Source organism: Lichenostomus cassidix, chromosome 2 (assembly GCF_008360975.1).
Source record: "Lichenostomus cassidix isolate B80296 chromosome 2, HeHo_3.0, whole genome shotgun sequence".
NCBI lineage: Eukaryota > Metazoa > Chordata > Aves > Passeriformes > Meliphagidae > Lichenostomus > Lichenostomus cassidix.
This window is the reverse complement of record NC_139482.1, coordinates 15959943-15982828: the sequence shown is the minus strand read 5'-3', so window position 1 is coordinate 15982828 and position 22886 is coordinate 15959943. Positions and strand designations below refer to the sequence as shown.

The 22886-nt window shown below is 39.2% G+C and overlaps 1 protein-coding gene across 1 annotated transcript; it reads left to right on the top strand.

Moving 5' to 3' along the window:
* Positions 1-2804: 2804 nt before the first annotated feature.
* On the top strand, positions 2805-21263 carry YME1L1 (YME1 like 1 ATPase). Its single transcript, XM_085050461.1, has 19 exons — positions 2805-3010; positions 4520-4651; positions 5493-5658; positions 6606-6704; positions 8186-8295; positions 9323-9473; positions 9565-9672; positions 10481-10563; positions 11419-11509; positions 12283-12435; positions 13770-13902; positions 14380-14442; positions 14928-15040; positions 15389-15544; positions 16262-16413; positions 17333-17459; positions 17559-17632; positions 18278-18364; positions 19460-21263. The coding sequence occupies exons 1-19, from the start codon at positions 2981-2983 to the stop codon at positions 19601-19603; spliced, it is 2172 nt and encodes a 723-aa protein (XP_084906587.1). The 5' UTR covers positions 2805-2980; the 3' UTR covers positions 19604-21263.
* Positions 21264-22886: the final 1623 nt, after the last annotated feature.

The window sequence follows — 22886 nt, the reverse complement described above, 5'->3', positions numbered from 1 at the left end:
GCCGCGATTCAAAGCGGCGCCCGCCCCGCCCCGCCCCGCGCGCGCCGTCACCAACGGCACTGCGCGCTCTCGCGAGACACCGCGCGACACTCCGCGACCCGCCGGCCATGGCGCTGCCCGCAGGGGGACACGGTCCGCACGGGGACACGGTCCGTTGGGGAACACGGCCCGCTGCCGGCCTGGACCGTGCTCACAGCGGGCCTGTCACAAACCACCGCGCCCCGGGCTACCTGAGCGCTGCTCAGCTTGTCATCCAGGCTCCCAGTTTGCCAGCAGCTTGTGACTTGCTACGAGCAAGCAGACTGTCTCCTCATTCCCGCGGGAGGCTTTAAGGTGCAGGAATTCAACAACTTGGTGTGAGATACTAAGTGAAAGATAGTATGTGTTCAGAAAGAAACAATTGACTGTGGTCATGTTATCATTTTCTCATGCCCTTCACTCATCTAAGTTGAAGAAGCATTTGGACAACACTCTGAGGCACATGGTGTGATTGTGGCAGTGTCCTGTGCAGGGACAGGAGCTGGACTCGATGATCCTGATGGGTCACTTCCACCTCAAGAATATGCTGTGTTTCTATAATTTTCTCACACTTGCATATTTGATAGTTCCGAAAGCTGTGTCCAAACGGCACAGCAAGGAGAGCTTGTGTGCAAGAGAACATGCCGTGTCTAATTCCCACTATTGCTGTTCATCCCTTAACTGTCTCTTGGTGTTCTCTGGGTTGGTGATGGCAAACTGCTCCCTGGGCAGGTCTGTACTGATCAGGAGTTAGATTAATGCAATCTGTGGCTTCCCACCAATTCCTGATTACTTCATCCGCTATTTATCTTAAACAGGGCTGTTCTGCAATTTGTTTCCTTACTTTGGGTATCTCCATGGCTACATTCTGCCTCCCTGTTGCGACAGCAGGGGCAGGAATGGCATTTACAGCACACTCTGACCTAGCTGCCATCCTCCTGTTCCCAGAGCACCAGCCTCCTGCTCTGTGTACACTGCACAGCCCTCCGTGTTTACCAGTTTTACTGCTCAGCTGTGTTCTAGGTCGCTTTTTTAACCCTTGCCTCACTGCTTTTATGTTGCTTTCAGGTCTTCATTAACACAGCGGATTAGTCGTGAAGTCCTTGTTTTGCTCCAAGATACATCACTTATAATCTGGTCATGCTCAGAGAGGCCTTGCATGTACTTGTGAAGGAGAGCTGCTATCCCTCCCACACGTGGTAGCAGTAAGTGCAATTTAATGAGCAAATGTAGAAAACATGGTTTAAATTAGGTTTCTATAATGGTATTAAATACAATGTATCATTGTCTGTGTTTGTCATTTAACTCTACAGCATTACTTTAGCTGTGTCTCACCAGCTGCAATGCCAGCAGAGAAACCCAGCCGAGGGCAGGAGGGGTTGCTCCTTGTACTGGCATCCTGTGCAGACATCAGGATACGCCAGCTGTGAAAATGCATCAGCCTGAGCTCACTGGAGAGAGGGTAACACCTTCCCTCCCTTCCCTCGAGGCAGCACGAGCCACTGAACAGCTACCTGAAAAACTGCTTCATGGGGTGGATCTAGGTGAATTTCACCACCTTTTAGGTTTTTTTGCTGTTGTCAGGTGATGTTTCTGCCAAATCAGCAAGCTGAGCTACATGACTTCAATCATGAGAGTGCTAGTGGAAAACAGCAGAGATGTACACAAAGGCAGGGGGAGCAGCACTGGGGCTGCGTTTATGCAGAGCAGCATGAGTTCATGTGGGACAGCACTTTCAGTGAAGAGCAGAGATCAGGTGAAAGAACGAAAATGCTGACAAACCCCCAAAATAACTGGCTTTACAGACGTCTACATAAATGACATCTGTAGCCCTTCCCTTATCCACTGACACAGTTACTCCATCATAGGAGGCCACTAGATTTGACAGAGGATTTTCCCTTGGGAAAGCTGTGCTGGTTATCTCGAATCACCTCCCTATCCTCCATTGCTTTGGAAACATCATACACTTGGATTATCTTTTGTTTTAAGGAAAAGCAAAGACAATTCCAAGCCGAATGGGCTGTCTGGACAAGAGCCACCAGGAGCGAAGTCAGGACAGCAGTAACTGGGAAAGGTAATTCTGGTGGTGGGAGACCCTGACCACCAACTCACTGACCACCTACTGAAAACGGACCCGACTCAAATGGGAGAACTGCACCTGCAGACTGATTAGCATGAGAAGCGAGATCTACAGCTAGCAAACAAGGGGTTGCATTCTTATTAATGTAAGAGTTATGTGACTTGTGAATAATGAATGCTGATGCCTTTGTTAAAACGTATAGTGTCAAGTTTTGATGATTGGTGAGGCAGCCTTTCGTCGGTTACAACCTATGTCTCTACTTTATGCAAACTGTAATAAAAATTGGAAATACCTCGGCTCGGTGTGTGAACAGGCGCTGCGCGCCGGCTAACGAGCCCGCATGAGGGACAACACCCGGGGCGATGAGGCCGAGCAGGGCCGGGTCCCTCTGGCAGGGGCACTGCCCCGGTGACAGCGGGCCCTCCGCGGGGCCTGCTCGCCTCTCTGCCCGTGCATTCCCCTGTCCGCCCCTCCGCCCGGGCATTCCCCCGCCCGCCCCTCCGCCCGGGCACTCCCCTGTCCGCCCCTCCGCCCGGGCACTCCCCTGTCCGCCCCTCCGCCCGGGCATTCCCCCGCCCGCCCCTCCGCCCGGGCACTCCCCGCCCGCCGCTCTGCACTCCCGGCCCCGCCCGCGCCCGCTCGCAACTCCGCCCGCGCCGGGAGGCGGTGGCTGCGCGGGGCAGCGGCGGCCCGGAAGCTCTTTCCCCGCCGCCGCTTCCGGGGCGGCTCGGCCCGGTCAGCGCGGCCGCGGGGCGGACGTTTCCCGGAGCGCAGCCGCGGGCCCTCCTCAGCCGCCGGCGGCCACAGCGGGCGGGCTCCTGCGGCTGGGCTGGGCTGGGAGGCGGGAGAGGCTGCTGCGGCCGCCGCCGGCCCGCCGGGAGGATGTTTTCCTTCTCCACCGTGCAGCCCCAGGTGAGCGGCCGGCGGTGCGCGGTTGGCCGCGGCCCGGGCCCGCTCTCCGGCGGGGGCTCGCTCCGTGCCCGGGCCGAGGCGCTCGTGAGGCCGGGGGTGCGGCCGCGGCGGGAGGAGCAGACAGCCGGCCTGCCACGTTCCCGGCCGGGGCTTCGGGCGGCAGCGGGAGAGCAGCGGGTCGGGGCTACGGCGGCCTGCGGTCTGCAGCGGGGAAAAGTACATGAATGGAGCAGAGAGAACAGTAAAAGCCTGTAGAGAGTAAAAGCGTTCTGAAACGACGAAATAATGTTAGATGGCGCTTTTTAGTAGATGTTTTTTTAGCGGAAGCAAAGGGTTGTGGTGTGTGTTACTGCAGTTAAACTGTGCTGGTAATTTTAACGGGTTGTTGTGAAAGCCAGAAGGAAATTACTTGGAAGCTTTAGTGGAGGAAAAGCCGTAATTTGTTACGTAGAACAGTCCGGATGCCGTCGGGAAGGCATTAGTAATTAGACAGAGAGGCTGATGGGACTGGTGAGTTTTATGGACTTTGATCTGAACCAGTGGTTTTGGTTTTAGTTTTATGTTTTGTGTTAGTGTGTGATAGTCTTAATCCACAGTGGGATTTGATTGTTCTTTCCAGATGTGGAGAATGTGTTTATAGCTTTCGTTAGAGTAGTGAAATGGAAGAATTTGTATGTTTCTAGGAATGTGTCATTTCACCACAGTGGGAAATGCAGAAGGCAAGTTTGATTAGTGGTTTGGATGTTGGCTTTGACCTCTAGAGGCTCTGTGGTTTTACCACAGACACTGAGTCTAATTATAACTTTGGACAATTAATTATGAGGCAGTTTTCATGTCTCACAGCATTGTCTCTTTTGATCCTCTGCCTAGTCATCACAGAGATGGTAGTCCTTGCACGTTCATAGGCATACCTTCTTTAACTTCAATCAGTTATTGCAATCAGGGATCATTCCAGCAGGCAGAGTTGTGTCCCACCTCCTTCCTAGTGATGTGTACTGAGACTGAGGAGTTTTGTAACTTGGAGTTATTTGTACTATATATTCACAAGAGATGTAGTCATGTGTTAAGAGGAGAAGCCCTGATAAGTGGTGTACCTGGGCTTCAGTACTAATTCATGAGGTGGAGTTGGCTGAAAGCTGCTGAACTGCAGATTTGACTATGTGCTTTGCATAGTTTCATTTTGATACTAAAGTGAAAGTGGGATCCCAAGGAAGAAAACATAAAGGCAACATTTGGGAATAGTTTACAGTAATGTACATAGTTCAAGTTATAAAAGTATTGCTTTAGAGGTGAAAATATGAGCTTCTATTCTTAAACTTCTTTAACTTTTTTTTTGTCTTTAAAAAGGGGTATCAGCTAACACTGTAGTGTTGAAGATCATGTGGTTTACAGTTAAATTGTCAGTTAAAAGGCAGTGTACAAGATACGCAATTATAAGTCTGGATTTGGAACAGAATTATGTTTAAAAAATTTAAACAAGCTTAAGTCTTTATCTGACTTTTTTTTCAGGCTACTGTTCCTCTGAGTCACCTTATCAATGCCTTTCATTCACCAAAAAGCTCCAAAACTTCTACCAGCAAAGCATCCATACAGCCTGTCCAGAGGGACACCTCTCCAGAACATGATCCTCAGAAGAGTGAGGTACTAAAAACCTTTTCAGAAAGTGATGGTTTGGGTTTAACTAAATTAAATCTGAATAATACTAGTTTGAGTGACTGTAATATTCAACTGGTCTATAAAATAATGTAATGTGACTAAACAAAAAGGGGTGTTAACGTGTAGAATGCAACTTTCTGGTAGAACTGCAGTCAGTCAGTGCTTTGCCGGTAAGAATTCTACAAAAATCCAGTATTTCATGAAAGAAAAGAGCTGGTACTCGTCTCAGTGGTGCTTTGGAAATGATGAAGGGATTTGTTTTCATTTCCAACTTAATTGTTTCTTTCTGTAAGGTAGCAGTAAGTTTTCTGATAATAAACCCTATATTGTCTTTTTGTTCTGAGTTCTAGTGAAGTTTGTTTCGTTATTGCTTGTGAGAAAATGGACTGTGACTTAAGATGTGTTGAAGGTTTTTGAGAGATTACATGACATATTTTCATGCTTGGTTTTATTTTTCTATTAAAATATCTTTCATTACCATTAGGTATTTCTTGTTCTTGACACTGAACATTAAAACATAGATAATGCCAAGTAGAGCACATTTTTGGGAGAAAAACCATGGAATCGCTCAGTAACTGCAGGACTTTGGAAATCAGCATGGGTTGTACTACTCATCACTGTATTGTGATTCCATTGTTTGGGGGGGGTTGGTTTTTTAATTTGTTTTGTTGTGGTTTCTTTGGGGTTTTTTTTTGGTTGGTTGGTTTTTTTGTAGTTGGCTGTTTTGGTTTGTTTTTTTAGTCTGTATTTGCTTCTGGTGCTACTGGGAGGTTTTTTCTCTAAGGTAATCTTACGTAAATTTTGAACATTTATTTCTATTTTTCAGTCTCTGCTTAAAAATTTGAGAGATCTGGGATTGTCTGATTTGAAAGCTAACCAGTTCAGAGAGTTGGTGAACAGGCTACTTCCTGGCTACTGTACAGAAAGCAAAGCCTCCTCGCAGTGGCATACGTCTTACGTCTCTGCTCAGTCCTTCTTTGAAAATAAGCATGGTATGTTTGAATGAAGTATTTGTGAGAGTTGGTGAGAGTTAAATTATAAAGGTGAATACAGTTATTCTTTAGTTTAATCTCCTGTGCTGGAGGTAATTCATAGTTAAACATATTTAATAAAAAGAGTATTATACATTTTTTGTTGTATGTATATATTGTCTCTATAGCAATGCTTTTGAAAATTGGGAAATTTAGAAAATTCAAGAAATTATTTCTTCAGATTTTAAGTTGGTTGCTGTTAAACTTTTCTGAACTCAGCTGTTGTGTAGTACAACTGCATTTCTCTTAATGATGAACCTGAGCTGTGATTTTTTCCATGAGTTTGTTTTACCAAGACATTAGATTTTACTGCTTATGTCACAAACATAATTTTACTCCAGTTTACATTGTTATTAATTTTTTGCTTGAAGCAATGTTAGGCAAAGATATTAATTACAGAGGAATTCAAGGTGGCAAACCGTTTACAGTTTATGTAGAGTACTTTGTTGCTGGAATAAAGCAGGAGTGGTTCCTTGCAGGTAAAGATGTTTTGTTGAAAGTAGTCTAAAATGTAGAAAGTAAGGCAATTGTAGATGCTTAAGAATGTATTAGAAAAAGAAGTATATAGGTGACATTTGAGATACTGCCAATGCAAATTGCAGTAGAGAGAAAGAGTGTTAAGAATAATATTGCAGGGCTCTATTAGAGAAGAAGTGTTAAATTGCACTGTGTTGTGAGGTACAAAAAAAATAGCTCAGTGGCAATTGTCTAAAAGTGAATAAAATAGTTGGTAATGCTTCAAAGCTTTTGATAAATGTTTTGGTAATTTGTTTAATTAAAACTGCCTGGAGCACTGTAGTAAAATAGAATTAATATTTAAGAAACTAAAAAACCAAACTATGCAAGAAATAATGTTGAGTTGCCATTTAAGATAGGGTGTATTTACACTTTGCTGTATCTTTTTGCAGGTTTTGTGGATGTTTTCAGTGTTTTACGCTCATCTTGTTTATACAGACAACATCCTAATCCTCTCCAATATTTCTGTTCAGATGTTCGGTGTTGGCCAGGTATAAAGCAATAAGATACACTGGTTTTAATCTCTGTAGTATTTCTCTATTCTGGGGAAAGTATTTTTACATTTGTTGTAGAGGCATCACTCAGGAAATGCCAGTAAACTTCCAGGAGAAACCTGTGTTGATATCAACACTTTAAATCTTGAAGTTATTTTTGCATTTGAGTAGTACTTTTCTGGAATTTAGTAAACATCACGTTACTATAACGTGTTGTTCCAAGGTGTCAGTATTTATGGATCATGTTCTTGGAAGACCATAGATGAACTGGCTATTTTTGAATCAATAAATATGTTGAATCCAGTACTCAATCTAGTTGAATTTTCTGAGGCATTTGGTGACTGGCAGCTTTAGTGAAAAGATAATCAGGAGTTCAGAAAGTTTAGGTGTCCTCAGTTCTTCTGATGCTACATCTGGGTTTGTCTATGTGTTTATCCTGTGGTGAAGAGAAAAGCTGACAACATGAAGATAGCCCAGTGGTGGGACACAAGGAAGGGTGCAGATCTTCAAGCATTTAATATAGGGGGAAAGCTGAAGGGTTTGAGGTTTTAGTTAGCAGAATATAAGGCAAGGAGTGATCCACTTGCTATTGGGGCTTTATCAGTTACCCTTCTCACATACACCTCAAAGAAGAGGCAACAATCACAAGTAAAAGCAAGTGAAATCTTTTTGAAAATTTTCACAGTGAGAATGGCTGAGCTCTGAAACAGATTGTCTGGAGAAGTTTGGTTGTCTTAATCCTTGGAGATTTTCAAAACTGAGCTGGACAAGGTCCAGAGCAACCTGATCAAATGTTAGGCTGTTTGTGTGCAGGGCTCAAAGGTCAGTTGCAGAAGTTCTTTTTATCTGGTGCTGTTCTAGAATAACAAAAAGCTTAGTGAAAACAATATAATTGACTGGCGTTGGTGTGTATTTTAAAACATAGTGAAAGAAGAGAAATATTCTTGGCTTTTGATAAAATGTCCATCACAATGTTTCTGATGGGGTAGGAGAAGACTTGGAGTGCCATAAGCTCACTGTGGTTAAATGGTCTCATTTTTCTTGTCTGTTTTGAAGTTAACAGCACACTGAAGCCATTCCAGTTCTCCTCAGGGCACCGTATCAGCAGAGCTCTTAGACAAAGCATTATTCCCATCCTTCTGGATTTGCTTCTGAATGTTTTATGTTTGTCAGCCTACCTGGATTTAATTATCTGAATGTCTCCTGTTTCCCAAGTTGGCCAATTAGCTATAATTTACAACATGAACTCCTGATTATTTTGACATAAAATTTTACGTGAAACCGTTAGACGTTTGCTTGTAAGGTCAGGCTACAGATAGGGTTTGTGATCACATAACTATCCATTTACGGTACAGGGGATATGTTGGGAAGATTATATTCTATATTCTTTCAAATAATAGTTTCTGAAATTTCTTAAGATTTTTTGTGGTTGTAGTAATGATTAGTTTTTATCTTTTGTTTATTCTTACTACTTCAAGTTTACGTACAGACACGGAACTTTAAGACTTTGAGATCAAGAGCCAGACGTCTGCAGTCAACATCTGATCAATTCACAGAAACAAAAAGTTCACTTTCTTCACTTTTGAAGGTAAATGCAAGTAACATTATGAAGTTGTTTTGGGCTTACTCAGACCATTTCTTTCTCTTGAATGAAGCTCCAAAATTTACCAGTGGTTTTTTCTTTCACTAGCATGAAAAATTTCTTAATTCTAAACCTTGAGCTAATGGCAATGTATTGTTTTTTCTTATTAATTACACATATTTGCTTCATATATCACTACTAACAAGGTGATTTAAAGTTTTAGGGGAGCAGTTTCAGTGTATAGCTGTGGTTTTAACTCTAGAAATTAAATTCTGTATATTCTGTTTCTGTGGCTTTGAAACTAATAATAGCTTCAAGTTAAATGAATTATTTCTTTAAACAGAAATACATCTAGATAACCACACAAGAGTGTGTGTTTTCAAGTCAGCAGATAACTATCCAAGTTTGGGGTAGCAAAGCAATATTGAAACCAAGTTAACCTGGGTACTCTTTGCTTCTAATTGGTTGTACTGAAGTCAGGCTAATTAAGGCTTTTGATTTTACTGTGTGTGTAAATTATCTTTGAACTCTTCCCTTCTTCTAGGTGTATGTGGTTTATTTAATCTGTGGCCTAGGTGTATTGTGGATGAAGATAAGCCAGAGCTAGTCCCATGCAGTGCTGCTCTTAAATTTGATAGGGTGTATAGATGTATTTGGTTAAGCTCCAACAAAACTAGCAAAGATATTTTGTAATTGGAAATAAAGCAAAAGGCTTAAGCTAATAAGTCCCACTGAATCCAGTGAACAAAGCTGGCTGTGTACAGATCTCTCTTAGGCTGCATTTTCAGTTTGGAACCAGGATCTGGGGGTGTTCCCAAAACTGATCTGCTCAGCAAAAATGGGAATGCCCCTGCTCAAACCATTGGGATTCCACACTTGAGCTACTGCACTGTACCACCTAATTAACCCTACAGCATGTGAATTATATGCTGTTGTAATTTTATTTTTGCCTATCACCTTTGCTAGCCAGGTGGTAAGTTAACTGTATATGAAAATTTGGTGTATACTAACACTACTTTGGAAAATATTTCAGGGTTTTATCCTGAGAAAGCGACGAATTGATGTTGAAAACTTAGATACTCTAATGAAAACAAAAAACATCCCAGAGGCACACCAGGATGCTTTTAAAACTGGTTTTGCAGAAGGCTTTTTGAAAGCACAGGTATTCCTGCAAAAAACACTTGGTAAGTTGTTTTAATTTACATATCTTGTCTTTGCAATCAGAAAGTAGCTTATTTTAGCCCATGTTAACTGTGTTTTTATTTTCTTTCACAGATTCCTTAAGGAGGTCACGTTTGCTTTCTTTCTTTCTCTTCGTTCTTTGTTTTTATCTTGCTATATATTCATCATTTTTACCTGGGAAAGGTTCCTTCTCTGATGCCGGTTAGTCAATTGTTTTTTCCACACTGTTTCACTTGTGTTGTTTCTTCCAGCAAGTTTAGTGTAAATTAAATATGTTTTGACATTATGATTGTTTTTCATTAGTACATGGAAAAGTTATCCTATGAGTTATTTACTGCTTCTGGCTACAGCCTTTCAGATGACAGTGTGAAAAAATATTTCTGAAGACAAAAAAGTTCTGTGCCAGTATAATTATTTTATATCTTTTGGTGAAGCAGTTACACAGAACCAGAGAAGTCAGACTGGTCACCAGTTATGTATTTGTCTTCCAGTTTAGATGATGTGTTATCTAGACTAGCTGTAGGCAAGATGATCGGATTTTACAATTTTTAGTCACAGCCTAGTTTACAAGAACTAGGAACTTGCATTGCCAAATTTCCATCTTGAGAAATCTGTTGGAAATAGTGGAACAATCAAAAGGCTGGGCTAATGTAACTAGAGATACTCATCTTGATGCTAAGTTATCACTTGGGTCTCAAGAAAGTTAGGATATGTGCAGAAACATTGAGGGAGAAGTCCTGGCTTTGTGTACCTGCTTCTGGATGAAGAGCCTTCTGTACTACACATGACTAAAAATCGTATCACTGAATTAACGGCAAATGCTTTTAAGATTTTCTTTAAAAAATAAACCTTGTTCCTACTGGAGGCTTGTAAATGAACACATGCCCTTTCAAAAGGGCGGGTGTAAGGTCAGTGTCTTGATGCCGTGTGTTCAGGTGCAGCACTCAGTCTTGGAATGAAATGACATTGTGTATAAATTTGTTGTTCGTCGTCTGCTGTTTGCTCTTAGTACGCTTTCGAACATCAAGTATCTTTGATGCAGCAGTTGATCCAATCCAGTTGAAAAATGTCACCTTTGAACACGTTAAAGGGGTAAGATCAAAAGTAAATTGTGTGCAAGTCCTTGTTTTTACTAATCATGATGAGTCTGATGTTTAACTAACCATTATGAATGTCTTAGTCTGTTTAAGAAATTTCTTTCTGTGAACTGAAGCTTTGTATGCATTGGCCACTGCAAGATGAAGGAAGGTTTTAACTATTCTTGTTCTACTTTGTTTTTGTGGCATTTAATACCTTATAAAAGGTGCACTCTTCACTTGTTGAATAACATTTTTAAAGGCTAGAATAGTAAATGGCAGGCTGTAAATATCAAAGTTAATCTACGTTTTACAGTAGTTGATTGGTACAAGAAGATAATGCCATTTGATCATTTCTGTCTTAGTACCATCTCTTTCAGGTATTATTAGGACAGGAGGTATGGAGATTCCCAGAAAGAAGTGGGCATGTCACTGCTGATGGGATACCTCTGTTTCTCCTGTTCAGTTGTTCTTTGCCTGTTCGTGGCAAAATGAGGACCACCCCCCCTCTTTCCTTCCTTTGGACAAATAGATAGAATCAATCTCCTTTTAATTAATTAGACTAATATCTTGATGTAGAATTTTTGATTTTGTATTTATTTCTTTGGTCAGATGTGCTCTTTAACTGTCTGGTTGTTCCTTCACTGTTACCAAATTTAATGTTCACTGAGTCCTGCAAACAGTTTTAGGATAGGTTGAATTAAATGTCTGTATCCACACAAATTCTGTGATACACTTTAATCTTTAATCTGTTTGTATTTTTGATCAGTACATAATTAGGGACTTAATCTCTAACACAAAACTTAGCTACAAAAACATGCAGTATTCTATAAATGCTTAGTTTTATTTGTGGCATGTTTTTAATGTACAGGTTGAAGAAGCTAAACAGGAATTGCAAGAAGTTGTGGAATTTCTGAAAAACCCCCACAAATTTACTGTATTAGGAGGTAAACTTCCAAAAGGTAAGAATGATTGCTCAGCAGAGGTGAAAAACCTATGTAGCCATGGCTGTGAGGCATGTTCTCTGCTGACTGCCTTACAACCCGGTTTCTTATATTTGTTCACGTATTGTGCAAATGAAAATTTTGGGTTTACACAAAATTTACTGTGCCTTCTTTAGTTACTGAACTAATTAACAGTAGTACTTTGTCCTATAAAGCAGGGTGTTTTATTAACTGAACTCTTCAAAGGTCTTTGTTTCTTCCTTATGACTTTTAGCACCTTTAGAGCTTAATAACTGCTTTAAATAGTTCAAAACCAAATGTTTTCATGTAAAAGGATGATTAAGATCATAGTGGAAGTCAACGTGAATCTGAAAGGCGTAGACCTAATAAATCTCTTTCCTCTTAATGCTCTACACTGTTTAAAGGCAATTACTTGGAAGGATTCAATTTAATTTAAAAAAAAAAGGGTTCCACAGAAAAAGCCAGGAAAATGTCAGTTTGAAGGGAACACATTTAGGGATTCAGCTGCTAAACTCAACAGTGAATTTGCACAATACTTCAGGCTTCTGTTTTGATGATCTTACAGGTCTTTCTTGTTGTTTAAATAAGGATCAGATTGTATCTAGATTTGTTACAGGAAGCTCCTTCAGACTGGCAGTAATGCACAGTACCTGAAATGGGACCTTAACAGCTTTTTGGAGCCAAGTGAACATTATTTCTTCTAATACATGGAAGAACTGCTCATATAATAAGACTGTGAGGATTTGGTGGGTTTCTTGTTTGTCTTTTAGGTATTCTGTTAGTTGGACCACCTGGTACTGGGAAAACACTTCTGGCACGGGCTGTGGCTGGTGAAGCTGATGTCCCATTTTATTATGCATCTGGGTCAGAGTTTGATGAGATGTTTGTTGGTGTGGGAGCCAGTCGCATCCGAAGCCTGTTCAGTAAGTTAAATATTTGTTTGAAATCTTCTCACATGCAAGATTAAGTTTTCAGTGTTGTTTATATGGCTTGATTAGTTACAATTCTGGTTACTAGAAAGTAGTAGTGGATAAGGCTAATAAATAAAGCTTTAATTGTGTTGGTAAATGTCACAATTCTGTGAGTATCAGTTAACTGTAGAATCTTGCTAAACAACACATAAAATTGTAGTAAAACTTATGACTGATGTTACAACAGTCTCAGGGGGAAGTAGGAATTTAATTAGAAATGTAATGTTCTATAAATGAAATTGAATATTTGAAGTTGTAACTTAGTCACACAAAATCGTTGTAAATTTGAACTGTAAATTATAAGATAAAAATGTTGTGTTAACCTTCTCAATTACTGCCCTCATTTTTAGATTTTTCTTTTAGTCTGAATTAGAGCTTTATGGCATCATGGCATAGCAATATGCTGAGATTTCCATTCTCACGTCCTTCAACATGCTCAGAATAAAGAGCATTATAACAAAACTTTCAAAATTAATGTTTAGATTTATAACTTGCACAGAAGAGACTTCCTATTTTATGTAGGAAAATACTATTGGGGAGGAGAAAATCCAGCTTCTTTCTTAGATGGAAGATTTATAGTGTCAGATATATACAATATACAAAGTAGTTTGCATTTGTAGAAAAAATGTGACTTGCTTCACGTGGATGGGATGCAAAATATAATACGTGTATTACCTTAAAAATGCATTTCCTTCTGTTGACTACAGAAGTGTAGCTGCCTGACTTGTACATTAATACTATTAATGATAGTATTAATACAGATATTTCTGGCTGGGTGAGGTGAGTTGCATCCTGGTATGCATGCACCAATTGATGATCTTCATGTTTATTACTGCCTTTTTATTTTGTGTTTTTAATACCTGTAAACTTGAGTGTAAGCCCTTCACTGTAAAATAACAAGCAAGTTCTATTAAAATAAGTTAGTGTTGAGACCTATCACATTTCATATTATTTTTATTTAATAGGCAAATACTCTCTACCCATGCCTGTAAAATTACTCTTGTAAGGAGTTCACAAAATACAACAATTTCTTAGTTTATTTTACTAGCGATTTCTTGTAGCATGGTAAGAATAAGTTGATGAAGGTATATTTTTTTAAATGGAGACTTACAGAGAATCAAGATGCTGTTTTCTTTTTTTTGCGCTAAAAACAGGACAGTTTTGGTGGTGTAATAGAACACTGTATAATCCGAGAATAACAGAAACAGTAGAATCCTAAACTACATGATACGCTGTGTGTTCCTTTGTGTGGTTCAAGGCTCCCTCTGCTATTTTCCTTTTGTCAGGGGAAGCAAAAGCAAATGCACCCTGTGTTATATTCATTGATGAATTGGACTCTGTTGGTGGGAAGAGAATTGAATCTCCAATGCATCCCTATTCAAGACAGACCATTAATCAACTCCTTGCTGAAATGGATGGGTAAATATATGGATTCTGAGGGCACAGAAGGTGCTTGACTGACTGGTATTTTGGATATGTGGGTGAACTTTTTCTTCTTGACAGCTTTGAAGTTTTTTGTAATTTTTTGTAATGCTTTTAAGGATATATATTTAATATGCTCTTATGACTATTTTCTAGTACTGACAGCAGTAGCATTAATGGCCTTGTAAAGAATATAGAAGCTTCTGAGTTGTAGTTGCACAGTAGCTACAGTTATTTTAAATAATTTCGTAAGTTTTTTAGCTTGGTTATAAATGTAAAGGAAGAAGTTCAACACTGGAATTAGAGCATGTATTTAACCAGTTGCTGAGTTAAACATGGTCATTCTTGGATCACATGTTTTAGTGTGAAAGCATGTTTTTGACTGGCCAGTGGAGTAAGTAGCAGTAGTTATTGACAAAATTGTAAATTCTGTGTCCAAAAAACCCATAAATTCTCACCTTGTTTTTCACACAGCTTTAAACCAAATGAAGGTGTTGTTATTATTGGTGCAACAAACTTCCCCGAAGCATTAGACAAGTGAGTATAATGCATTGGTTGTCTTACAGACCATGTAGTAAAATACTCCTGCAACAAAACCAAAGTTGCTTGTGATAATCTTCAAGTATTAGAGTGTTACAGCTGGAGCTTTCCCTCTTAAAAAATGTGTATTGATCAGTTTTTGGCATTTAATAGGTTGCAGAGTTAAGTAAGGAGAAATAATTAATATGCTTCTAAGCATTTAAAATTTCTGGAAGTTTTTCTGCTAAATTGCTAAGCTGCATTCCTTGTTCACTATGCAAATTTTTCTGATGCAAAAAACTTTTTGAAATGGATTGACAATAAATATCTTTTATCTGTCTTTTTACAAGCAGATAAGAAATACACATTCTTTGCATGTGTGCATGAGACATAATCTATGTAGATATCTTTAGAAATAGCAATAGATTTTTGTTCCTTGATACACATTAGTAAGTTTACTGCAGCATTTTTGAGTCAATGTACTAAATTGTCATTTCCTTTAGTGCTCTAATACGTCCTGGTCGCTTTGATATGCAAGTTACTGTTCCCAAGCCTGATGTAAGAGGTCGTACAGAAATTCTGAAGTGGTACCTTAATAAAATCAAGTATGACCCATGTAAGTAAATATTTTACTATAATATCTTTTTATGTAATAGTTTTTATACTGGATCAGCCACCTCCTGTTAGTCCTTTATTCCATTGGCAATTGTGGTTTTACCTTGTGTTAATAAAGAATACAAAAGTTGTCTAGGTTGTGTTCCTCTAGCCCCTAAGAATGTGAGTGTCTTGAGAATTAGGCCTAATTTCTTTTAAAACTGGGGTGGTTGTTTTGTTTTGTTATTTTTGGTTTTTTTGTATGTTTGTTTTTGTTTTGTTTAATGCATAATTTTTAATACAATCTGATTCTTGCTTACAGTATGGACTCTAATAAACAAAATGGTTTTGTTTCTTTTTTCTCCTACAGCTGTTGATCCAGAAATAATTGCACGAGGCACAGTAGGATTTTCTGGAGCAGAGCTTGAAAATCTTGTAAATCAAGCTGCCTTAAAGGCAGCTGTTGATGGAAAAGATATGGTAACCATGAAAGAATTAGAATTCTCCAAGGACAAAATTCTAATGGGTAGGATTTTATACAAAAGACATACATGTAATGTTACAATACACAGAGGTTTCTTGTGTGATGAAGACTTTTGCAGGGAAATAGAGAAGTTTTTATGCTGATGTTGTTTGGATTGTTGGGCTGTGGCTTTTTTGGGTTTTTTTGGTATTTTGTGGGGTTTTTTTTAATTGTGGGATATTTTTCTTTGTTTGGGTTTTTTTTAACAAATAAAGTTTCCTATTAGTTATTCCTGGATAGAACCTTTTGAGACCAGAGAGTAGTGTGTAAAATCTAGTATGGAATACGTTCTTTAAAATTTTATACTATTTTTAAAGTTAGAAAAGCTGCATGTTAAACTTCAGCCTGTGGGGAGACACAGGCCTGATTTCTTATCCTTCCCCTACCTATGACCAGAAGCATTGGACTTCTGTTTAACTTCTCATCTGGTAGCACAATGCTTAAACATAACCACTAGTCTGTACATGCTTGGGAGAAGAAATAAAATTTTCTCAGATACTCAGACTGCATTTTAAATCTATTAAAGCAGCTTGTGTGTGGAATATGTTTGTCCATTTTTAGACATTAAAATCTGACTTGTAAACCTTTTGCACTTAATGAGTGTTAGTTCTCTTTGCATGCTGTTCCTCAGCTGCTTTGTGCTCTGTTTGAGTGTATGTAATGTGTGGATTGTGGTGGTCAGCTGTACAGAAAGGTTAATTTAATGTTCCTCTGTTTAAGGACCTGAACGTAGAAGTGTAGAAATTGATGAGAAGAACAAAACCATCACTGCTTACCATGAGTCTGGACATGCAATCATTGCCTATTACACCAAGGATGCAATGCCAATCAACAAGGCCACAATCATGACACGAGGAACAACACTGGGACATGTGAGTATTTCTTTGTCCAGTTTTATTAGTATTTCTTAATTTATTTGTATTTCTTTAGTTTATTAGTATGTCTTTATTTAGTTTTGGTTTTATGTTGGTTTGGTGGTGTAGAATTTGCAATGATGCTATTTGCCATGATTATGTTAGTGCATATTGTAGTCTGTTGAAATACTCGGCTATGAGCAATCTCTTGGAGCACCTATGGTCATCTTTTCTGTGTGATAGCTTTCTTTGTTCATTTTGTAATAATTTAGCATGTACTAGTATAACAGTTCACATGTACAAGGAAAGAAATGTGAGTTTGATTCTGCTGCAGTTAAAATAGCACCCTAGAGCAAAATTTTGAAGAACATCTAAAGGACTGGTAAGTGAAAGCTCAACTGTAATTTTAACAAAAACATCCTTTATCAGGTTGTTCTTTGTCCAGTGTGGCTTTTTTAAACCTCATTGGTTACCTGTCTTGTTTTTAGCATAGATATCCATAAGTTTTTCTGTTTTGCCTTTAGCTGCCAGACATTTGAACAGAAAAATATTTCCATTATGTCTCTTCGTGTTGAACTTTACTCAAGTTTATGTGTTCAGTTAATGAAAACCATTGGTCTGAATCCTCTGGGCAAGTTGATTTGTGCTCAGTCCAAGTGTAAGGAATAAGGAGAAATTGATAGAACAGGTTTTTCTGTTCTGGTGGTAGGTGTAAGTTACTCACTTTGATGTGGTGCTCAGGCTCTGAGGAGGCTGTTCCAGTGGTTAGACTGAGCACCTCCAAGCAGACCTGATAAGTGCATATACTAGGGGCAGGCCAGAGCATTCAATGTTACATAGAATCTTTATCTGCTTTGGATAGAAACAATAATATTTTTGAGATTACTTCAGTATTTCTCCAGTTTTTGTTACCTGACCTCAGTTCTGTATCTTACAGGTATCTTTGCTCCCAGAAAATGACAGATGGAGTGAAACTAGGTCTCAGTTGCTTGCACAGATGGATGTCTGTATGGGAGGACGAGTAGCAGAAGAGCTCATATTTGGAAGTGATCACATCACAACAGGTCAGCTGATTGGTAGTTAAAAGTGTTTTTGATCAAGGCTATGGACTGGCATGTTTAACAAAGTTTCAGTAATGTAACTTAAATCTGTTTGCTGTCCAGGTGCCTCCAGTGATTTTGACAATGCTACTAAAATTGCAAAACTGATGGTGACTCGATTTGGAATGAGTGAGAAGGTAGTATCATCAATCCTTTAATATTTATTGGAGCAAAACCAAGTTCTGTTCTGTAGTAAAGCCTATTTGTCTGTCAGTGATCTGTGAGACTAGGGTAAGTAGTTTTCACAAAAAGAGTAAACCTTATGAGCTGATCTGCTATAGAGAGCTCAGCTAGAAAACCTGTATATTTGACAGTTAAAAAATTACCTTGCAGGATTTTCACCCTGAAATTGCCTTGAAAGTTACTAATATCTTCAGAAAATAGTTATAATAAAGCCAGGTATTTTGGAATTGAGGATAATTTTGAGTCTGGGAAGGCAAAGGGGTAACAATGGTTGCGTTTTCTGGACATTCTTTGGAAGGTTCTTCAGTCACGTTTATTGTCCATCAAGTGTAAGTAGTCTAGGCTTTTTGTTCTGGTTTTCAGGTAAGAAAGCGCTTAATCAGGATCTGTACTGGCACCTGTTGAAACAGAATTCTGCAGTTACTACAGAAATGAATAGGCTTCTTGTTTTGCTTCTGCTGAAAGCACTTCAGCAGGCATTTGACTCATGATTTTATTTGTTTGCATGCAGAAGCAATAGGTGCTGAAACTCGTACAGTGTTTTATGTGTATGACTGCAACAGTGGCAAGATAAAGATAGTTTTATTGTTGTTGTTTAGCTTGGTGTTATGACCTACACTGATACGGGGAAAGTCAGCCCTGAAACGCAGTCTGCAATTGAACAGGAAGTGAGGACGCTTCTGCGGGTAAGAGTCTCTCCCCCTCCATTCTCATATTTCTATTTTGAGATCAGTTAAACACCTTGTTTATTCATTTCAGTAATGTATACTGGTGAAAATACAAAGGTGGATGAAAGTATTCCCAAGTATTTAATGTAGCTGCAACTTTGCATCTCTGCATATCAAAACTTTCTGGTGATTGTCATGCACAAGTACTGTGAATCAAGTTGGTGGCGTTGGGTTCTTTAATATACTCTCTAACACTTCTCTTACATTTGGTCAGGATTTGTATTTTGCCTGTTGGAACAGATGCGAATGTTCTGTGTTACTTTCACATTTCATAAATAATTTTGTGTAAAGTTGTGGAATGGCCGTATCAGATCAGAGTGTTGCCTTCAGTAATCCCAGTGTTCCTCACAGGGATCAGTGTTAGATGCTTAGGGGAATTTGTAACATTTGATAATTACTGAACTTCCTGATCACTCTTCTGGTAATCTGAATTAGTTTGGTGTAGACAGGAGAATTACTTACTTTGTAACATTGAAACGATTAGCACTTTTGCTGCAGTTGGTTTTGAACTGACTTGGCCTTGTGAGAACTACCAATGTAGAACTGAAAGTTGAAGCTGGTAATGCTGACAGTGAGCATCTACTTAAAACAACTGGTGACTTTCAGTAGCTGGTAGCTTTCAGCTGTCTAAAACTACATCATATTTTGAGCTTATAAGTATTAAAAAATTGTAGTCTTTGAGAAATCTGTGACTGCTGTAGCTTTGCTCATAGTGCAAAAAAAAAAAGCTCTTATAAAATCAGGAAATTTTCAAATCTAGTAAGTCTTTTCCAAGTCATATACAATACTAAGGTTTGTCTCAGAATTTTGTTTTTAGCCCTACTTGAGCAAAATGCAAAGGCAGCAAAAAGTGTTTGGTTGGTTTTCATTAATTATGCCAGCTATATTTTAAATCTTTGTGAGTCAGAACTTGTGCTAGCTTTGAAATATAAGGCACAACTTTAAATGTTTGTCTCAAGCCATATTTACCTGGAAACAATTTTTAAAGTGGAAGCTTGCTGTTGTTTTTTTTCTAAAGTATTAAAATCTCCTTGTACCTGTTCTTAATATTAGGACTCATATGAGCGAGCGAAGAACATCCTGAAGACTCATGCAAAAGAACACAAGAATTTAGCAGAAGCTTTGTTGAAATATGAGACTTTGGATGCCAAAGAAATCCAAATGGTTCTAGAGGGGAAAAAACTAGAAGTAAGATGATAACTTCTGGGATATGAAACTGGTAATTTGAAGAATGTACATCTAGCAATGCAGTAGTCTTACGCAGCATAGCCTTTTTTTCTCTTCCTGATGTGTGTATGGCATTAGTGTCACTTTAATAGTAGTCTGTCTCTTGTGAGCTTCTGTTACTCATCTATTTGTTGTGTCTCATCAGAGTAAGACACAAAATAAAGCAAATTCCTCATCCTCTGCTCCGTATACTCTTCGCACAAGAAGTTATTCAGAAGGATAAATCTCAGGGTTGAATTCAGCATTTTGATTCAATCAAATGTGTTGAAGCTGAGAAGAAAAACATGCAGATACACTGCTGGTGTGTGTTGGCACAGCTTCCTGGGCCATGCTGCTCCATGTGTGTTTGAAGTGAGACCTCACAATATGTGCTCTGGAATGTGTTATGGAGAGTGACAGATTGAGATGTAAAGCAGTAGTATGTTGTATAACTATTGCTTATATTCTGGTTGAGACTAGAGACCACTATTAAAGACTTTTTACTTAGATATGTAACAAAACATCTCTAAGAATGAACCAGTTATATTGTGGGAGCACCATGCTAGACAAAAATATTAGTGGTCATGTTTCCAGTACTTTTGGGGTTAAAATACACACATGGGTGGCTGGGAGAGAAATATTAATGCAAAAACATCAGGCTAAACATGTCTAAGCCTCTTTGGACCATGTTTTGGGTAGAACCATAGCAGGGATAAGAGAAATACCTGTGACCTCTGATGTGCTGCTGACAAGATTCTTAAAATTTTTATTACTGCAGTAGACAAATGACAGTGCTTTGATGACAGTGCTTTTACACTGCTGGAGATTCTACAGGACTAGTTTCTATTAATACTATGTACGGGAGTTTGATATCCAACAGATAATCTCTTTCAAGAGGACAACATTGCTCACTGAATAGTAATTCAGAAAATGTTTAAAGCATGTGTTGTTTCAAATAACATTCCCAGTTCTGTTCTGTGGTAGAAGTAGGGACATAAAACCTTTTCTTTCAACCCTTATAGAAACCTTGGGAAGTTCTAAGAAAATACAAAAAAAGGTTTGAAAACAAGAGCCGTTTCCAGTCAAGTGGAAGTGAGGGCTATCAATTACATGCCAGTATTCTTCTGATCTCATGGAACTGGTTTTTAGGAATAACACATCTTGATCATAACCCTTCTGCACAATCAGTTGTAGCCTTGTGGGATTACAAGCTTCTGTTGCAGAGAGGGCCTGTAGTAGCATATTAATGTTGAGGGTTACCATACTTGGACATTAAAATATTCGGGATGGTGCCAATAAAAGTGAATGGAAACTGGTAGCTACAACTAAAGCTAGAAGTAACAGAAAACTCTAAAATACTGAGTGTAATGCTTGATTATAACCTAGTTTTTTTTTAGTAAGAGCACATGCTTTTTTTTTTTTTTTCCTTTTAAAACCAGATCAACTTTCTTTTTGCCTGTTTTTGTCAGCTTACTATAGTGACATCCCAGTCAGCGGGAGAACTTCCAAATGTTATAAACCAGTATACAAAATATCTGGGCTGACTAGTTACAGTTGTACATGTATTTTAGAAATATGCCAACAGAAACAGAAATATACTGCATATTTGGCATCTGTTTTTTGAGTAATAAAGGTTAATTTTAATTATGCACATTGGTTTTCTTTTTATTCACTGTAAATTGCTATAAAATGTAATAGCAAGTTCCCTAGTATGTAAATTGAGGTGTATAAAACATTTAAAGTTGTAAATAAATTTAAGGATTGTGGCAAAATTTTACTCTCTCTAAATGAGATTTCTAGGGAATATTCTTCCTAGAAATTCACCTTTTTTCAATTGCTGCTTCAGTAGTGGGACTTGAAAGGGATCTTTTCCAGTTAAATAATGTGAATTTGCATTTAGAAAGAAAAGCAAAAATGTTTCTTGTTTGAAGTCACTAAAATCTATATTGAATGATCTTGTTTAGGGGGTAAATTCTTGAAGTCCAACTTAGTTTTCTCATTCAAAAGCTTTTTGCTATATGCGTAGAAGTAGGATAGTCTCAAACCCAAAAAGTCTCATTGCACCATGCATGAAAGATCATTACCTTTTACACTTTATGGCTAATTTTGTATCTTTGCTTTGTGGCCAACTTAATAGCACAGGTGTTACTTAAGAATTTACTGTTATTCCTAATTGATTTCATGCATATAACATCTGTGGGGTTTCCAAGCAACTTGTCTGTTGAGGCATTGGATTTGACTGCTGGTGTTCTTGGGAGCATCTAGGAGCTGGAATTTCTCTTTTCATAATTATTGGGCAGAGATAGGAGAGCACTGGGGTTTTATAGTGTGGAGGCTACATCGGTGGCATCTGGGAGAAGATGCCAGAAGCTTCCCTCTGTCCAAGAGAGCACTGCCAGACAGCTCTAGGAGAACCTACTCCTGTCCAAGGCTGAGCCCATCAGCCCTGCTGGTAGAGCCTCTGGGACAACACACCAGTGAAGGGGAAGAAATTCAGCCCAAGAGCTATTGCAGCCAGAGACAGAGGAGTGAATATGTGAGAGAAACAGCTCTGCAGACACCAAGGTCAGTGAAGGAGGAGATGTAGCAGGGTGACAGTAAGAGTCCTGGTCCTGAGGGGGGAGGAGTGGCAGAGACAATGAGTGATGAACTGACCACACCCCCAATTTCTGTCCCACCCCCTCTCTGCTCTTCTCACTTGAAGGAGAGGAGGTAAAGAAAAGTGGGAGTGAAGTTGAACGCATGAAAGAAGAGGGGTAGGGGAAGAGGTGGTGTTAAGATTTGGTTTTATTTTTGATCTGAGTGGCAATAAACTAATTTCCCAGACTCAAGGCTGTTTTGCCCACGATGGTAAGCGGTGAGTTCTCTCTCTGCCGTTATCTCAACCCACAGAGCTTTTGTCATGTCTGCTCTCCCCTGTCCAGCTAAGGAGGGGAGTGATAGAGCAGCTTTGGTGGGCTCCTAGTGTCCAGCCAGGGTCAATACATCACAGCCACAAAAGCAGCTTCTGGAAATCAGTCAGATGGTAAGAATAACCTCAGTTCCCCTTAAGTAGGAGCAGCCTCCTGCTGTTGAAAATGGGGCAGAGCTAGGTGCTCAGATGGACTATTTGCTTTTTAAATACCTCTAAAGTGGTCATGAGCAGGGTTGTACAAAAAAATTAAGAAATTCCAACTTGGACGTAATTCTGAATTTTCTGTATTACTGAGGCTGGCTTGCCAGAATTCTATCAGCAAGCTTAATACAAAGAAAATGCAAACTTCCAGTGAAAGTT

Coding starts and splice junctions, on each gene's coding strand:
- YME1L1 (XM_085050461.1), top strand. CDS start 2,981: ATGTTTTCCTTCTCCACCGTGCAGCCCCAG. Junction 3,011..4,519: donor TCTCCACCGTGCAGCCCCAG/GTGAGCGGCCGG, acceptor CTTTTTTTTCAG/GCTACTGTTCCTCTGAGTCA. Junction 12,436..13,769: donor TCGCATCCGAAGCCTGTTCA/GTAAGTTAAATA, acceptor TCCTTTTGTCAG/GGGAAGCAAAAGCAAATGCA.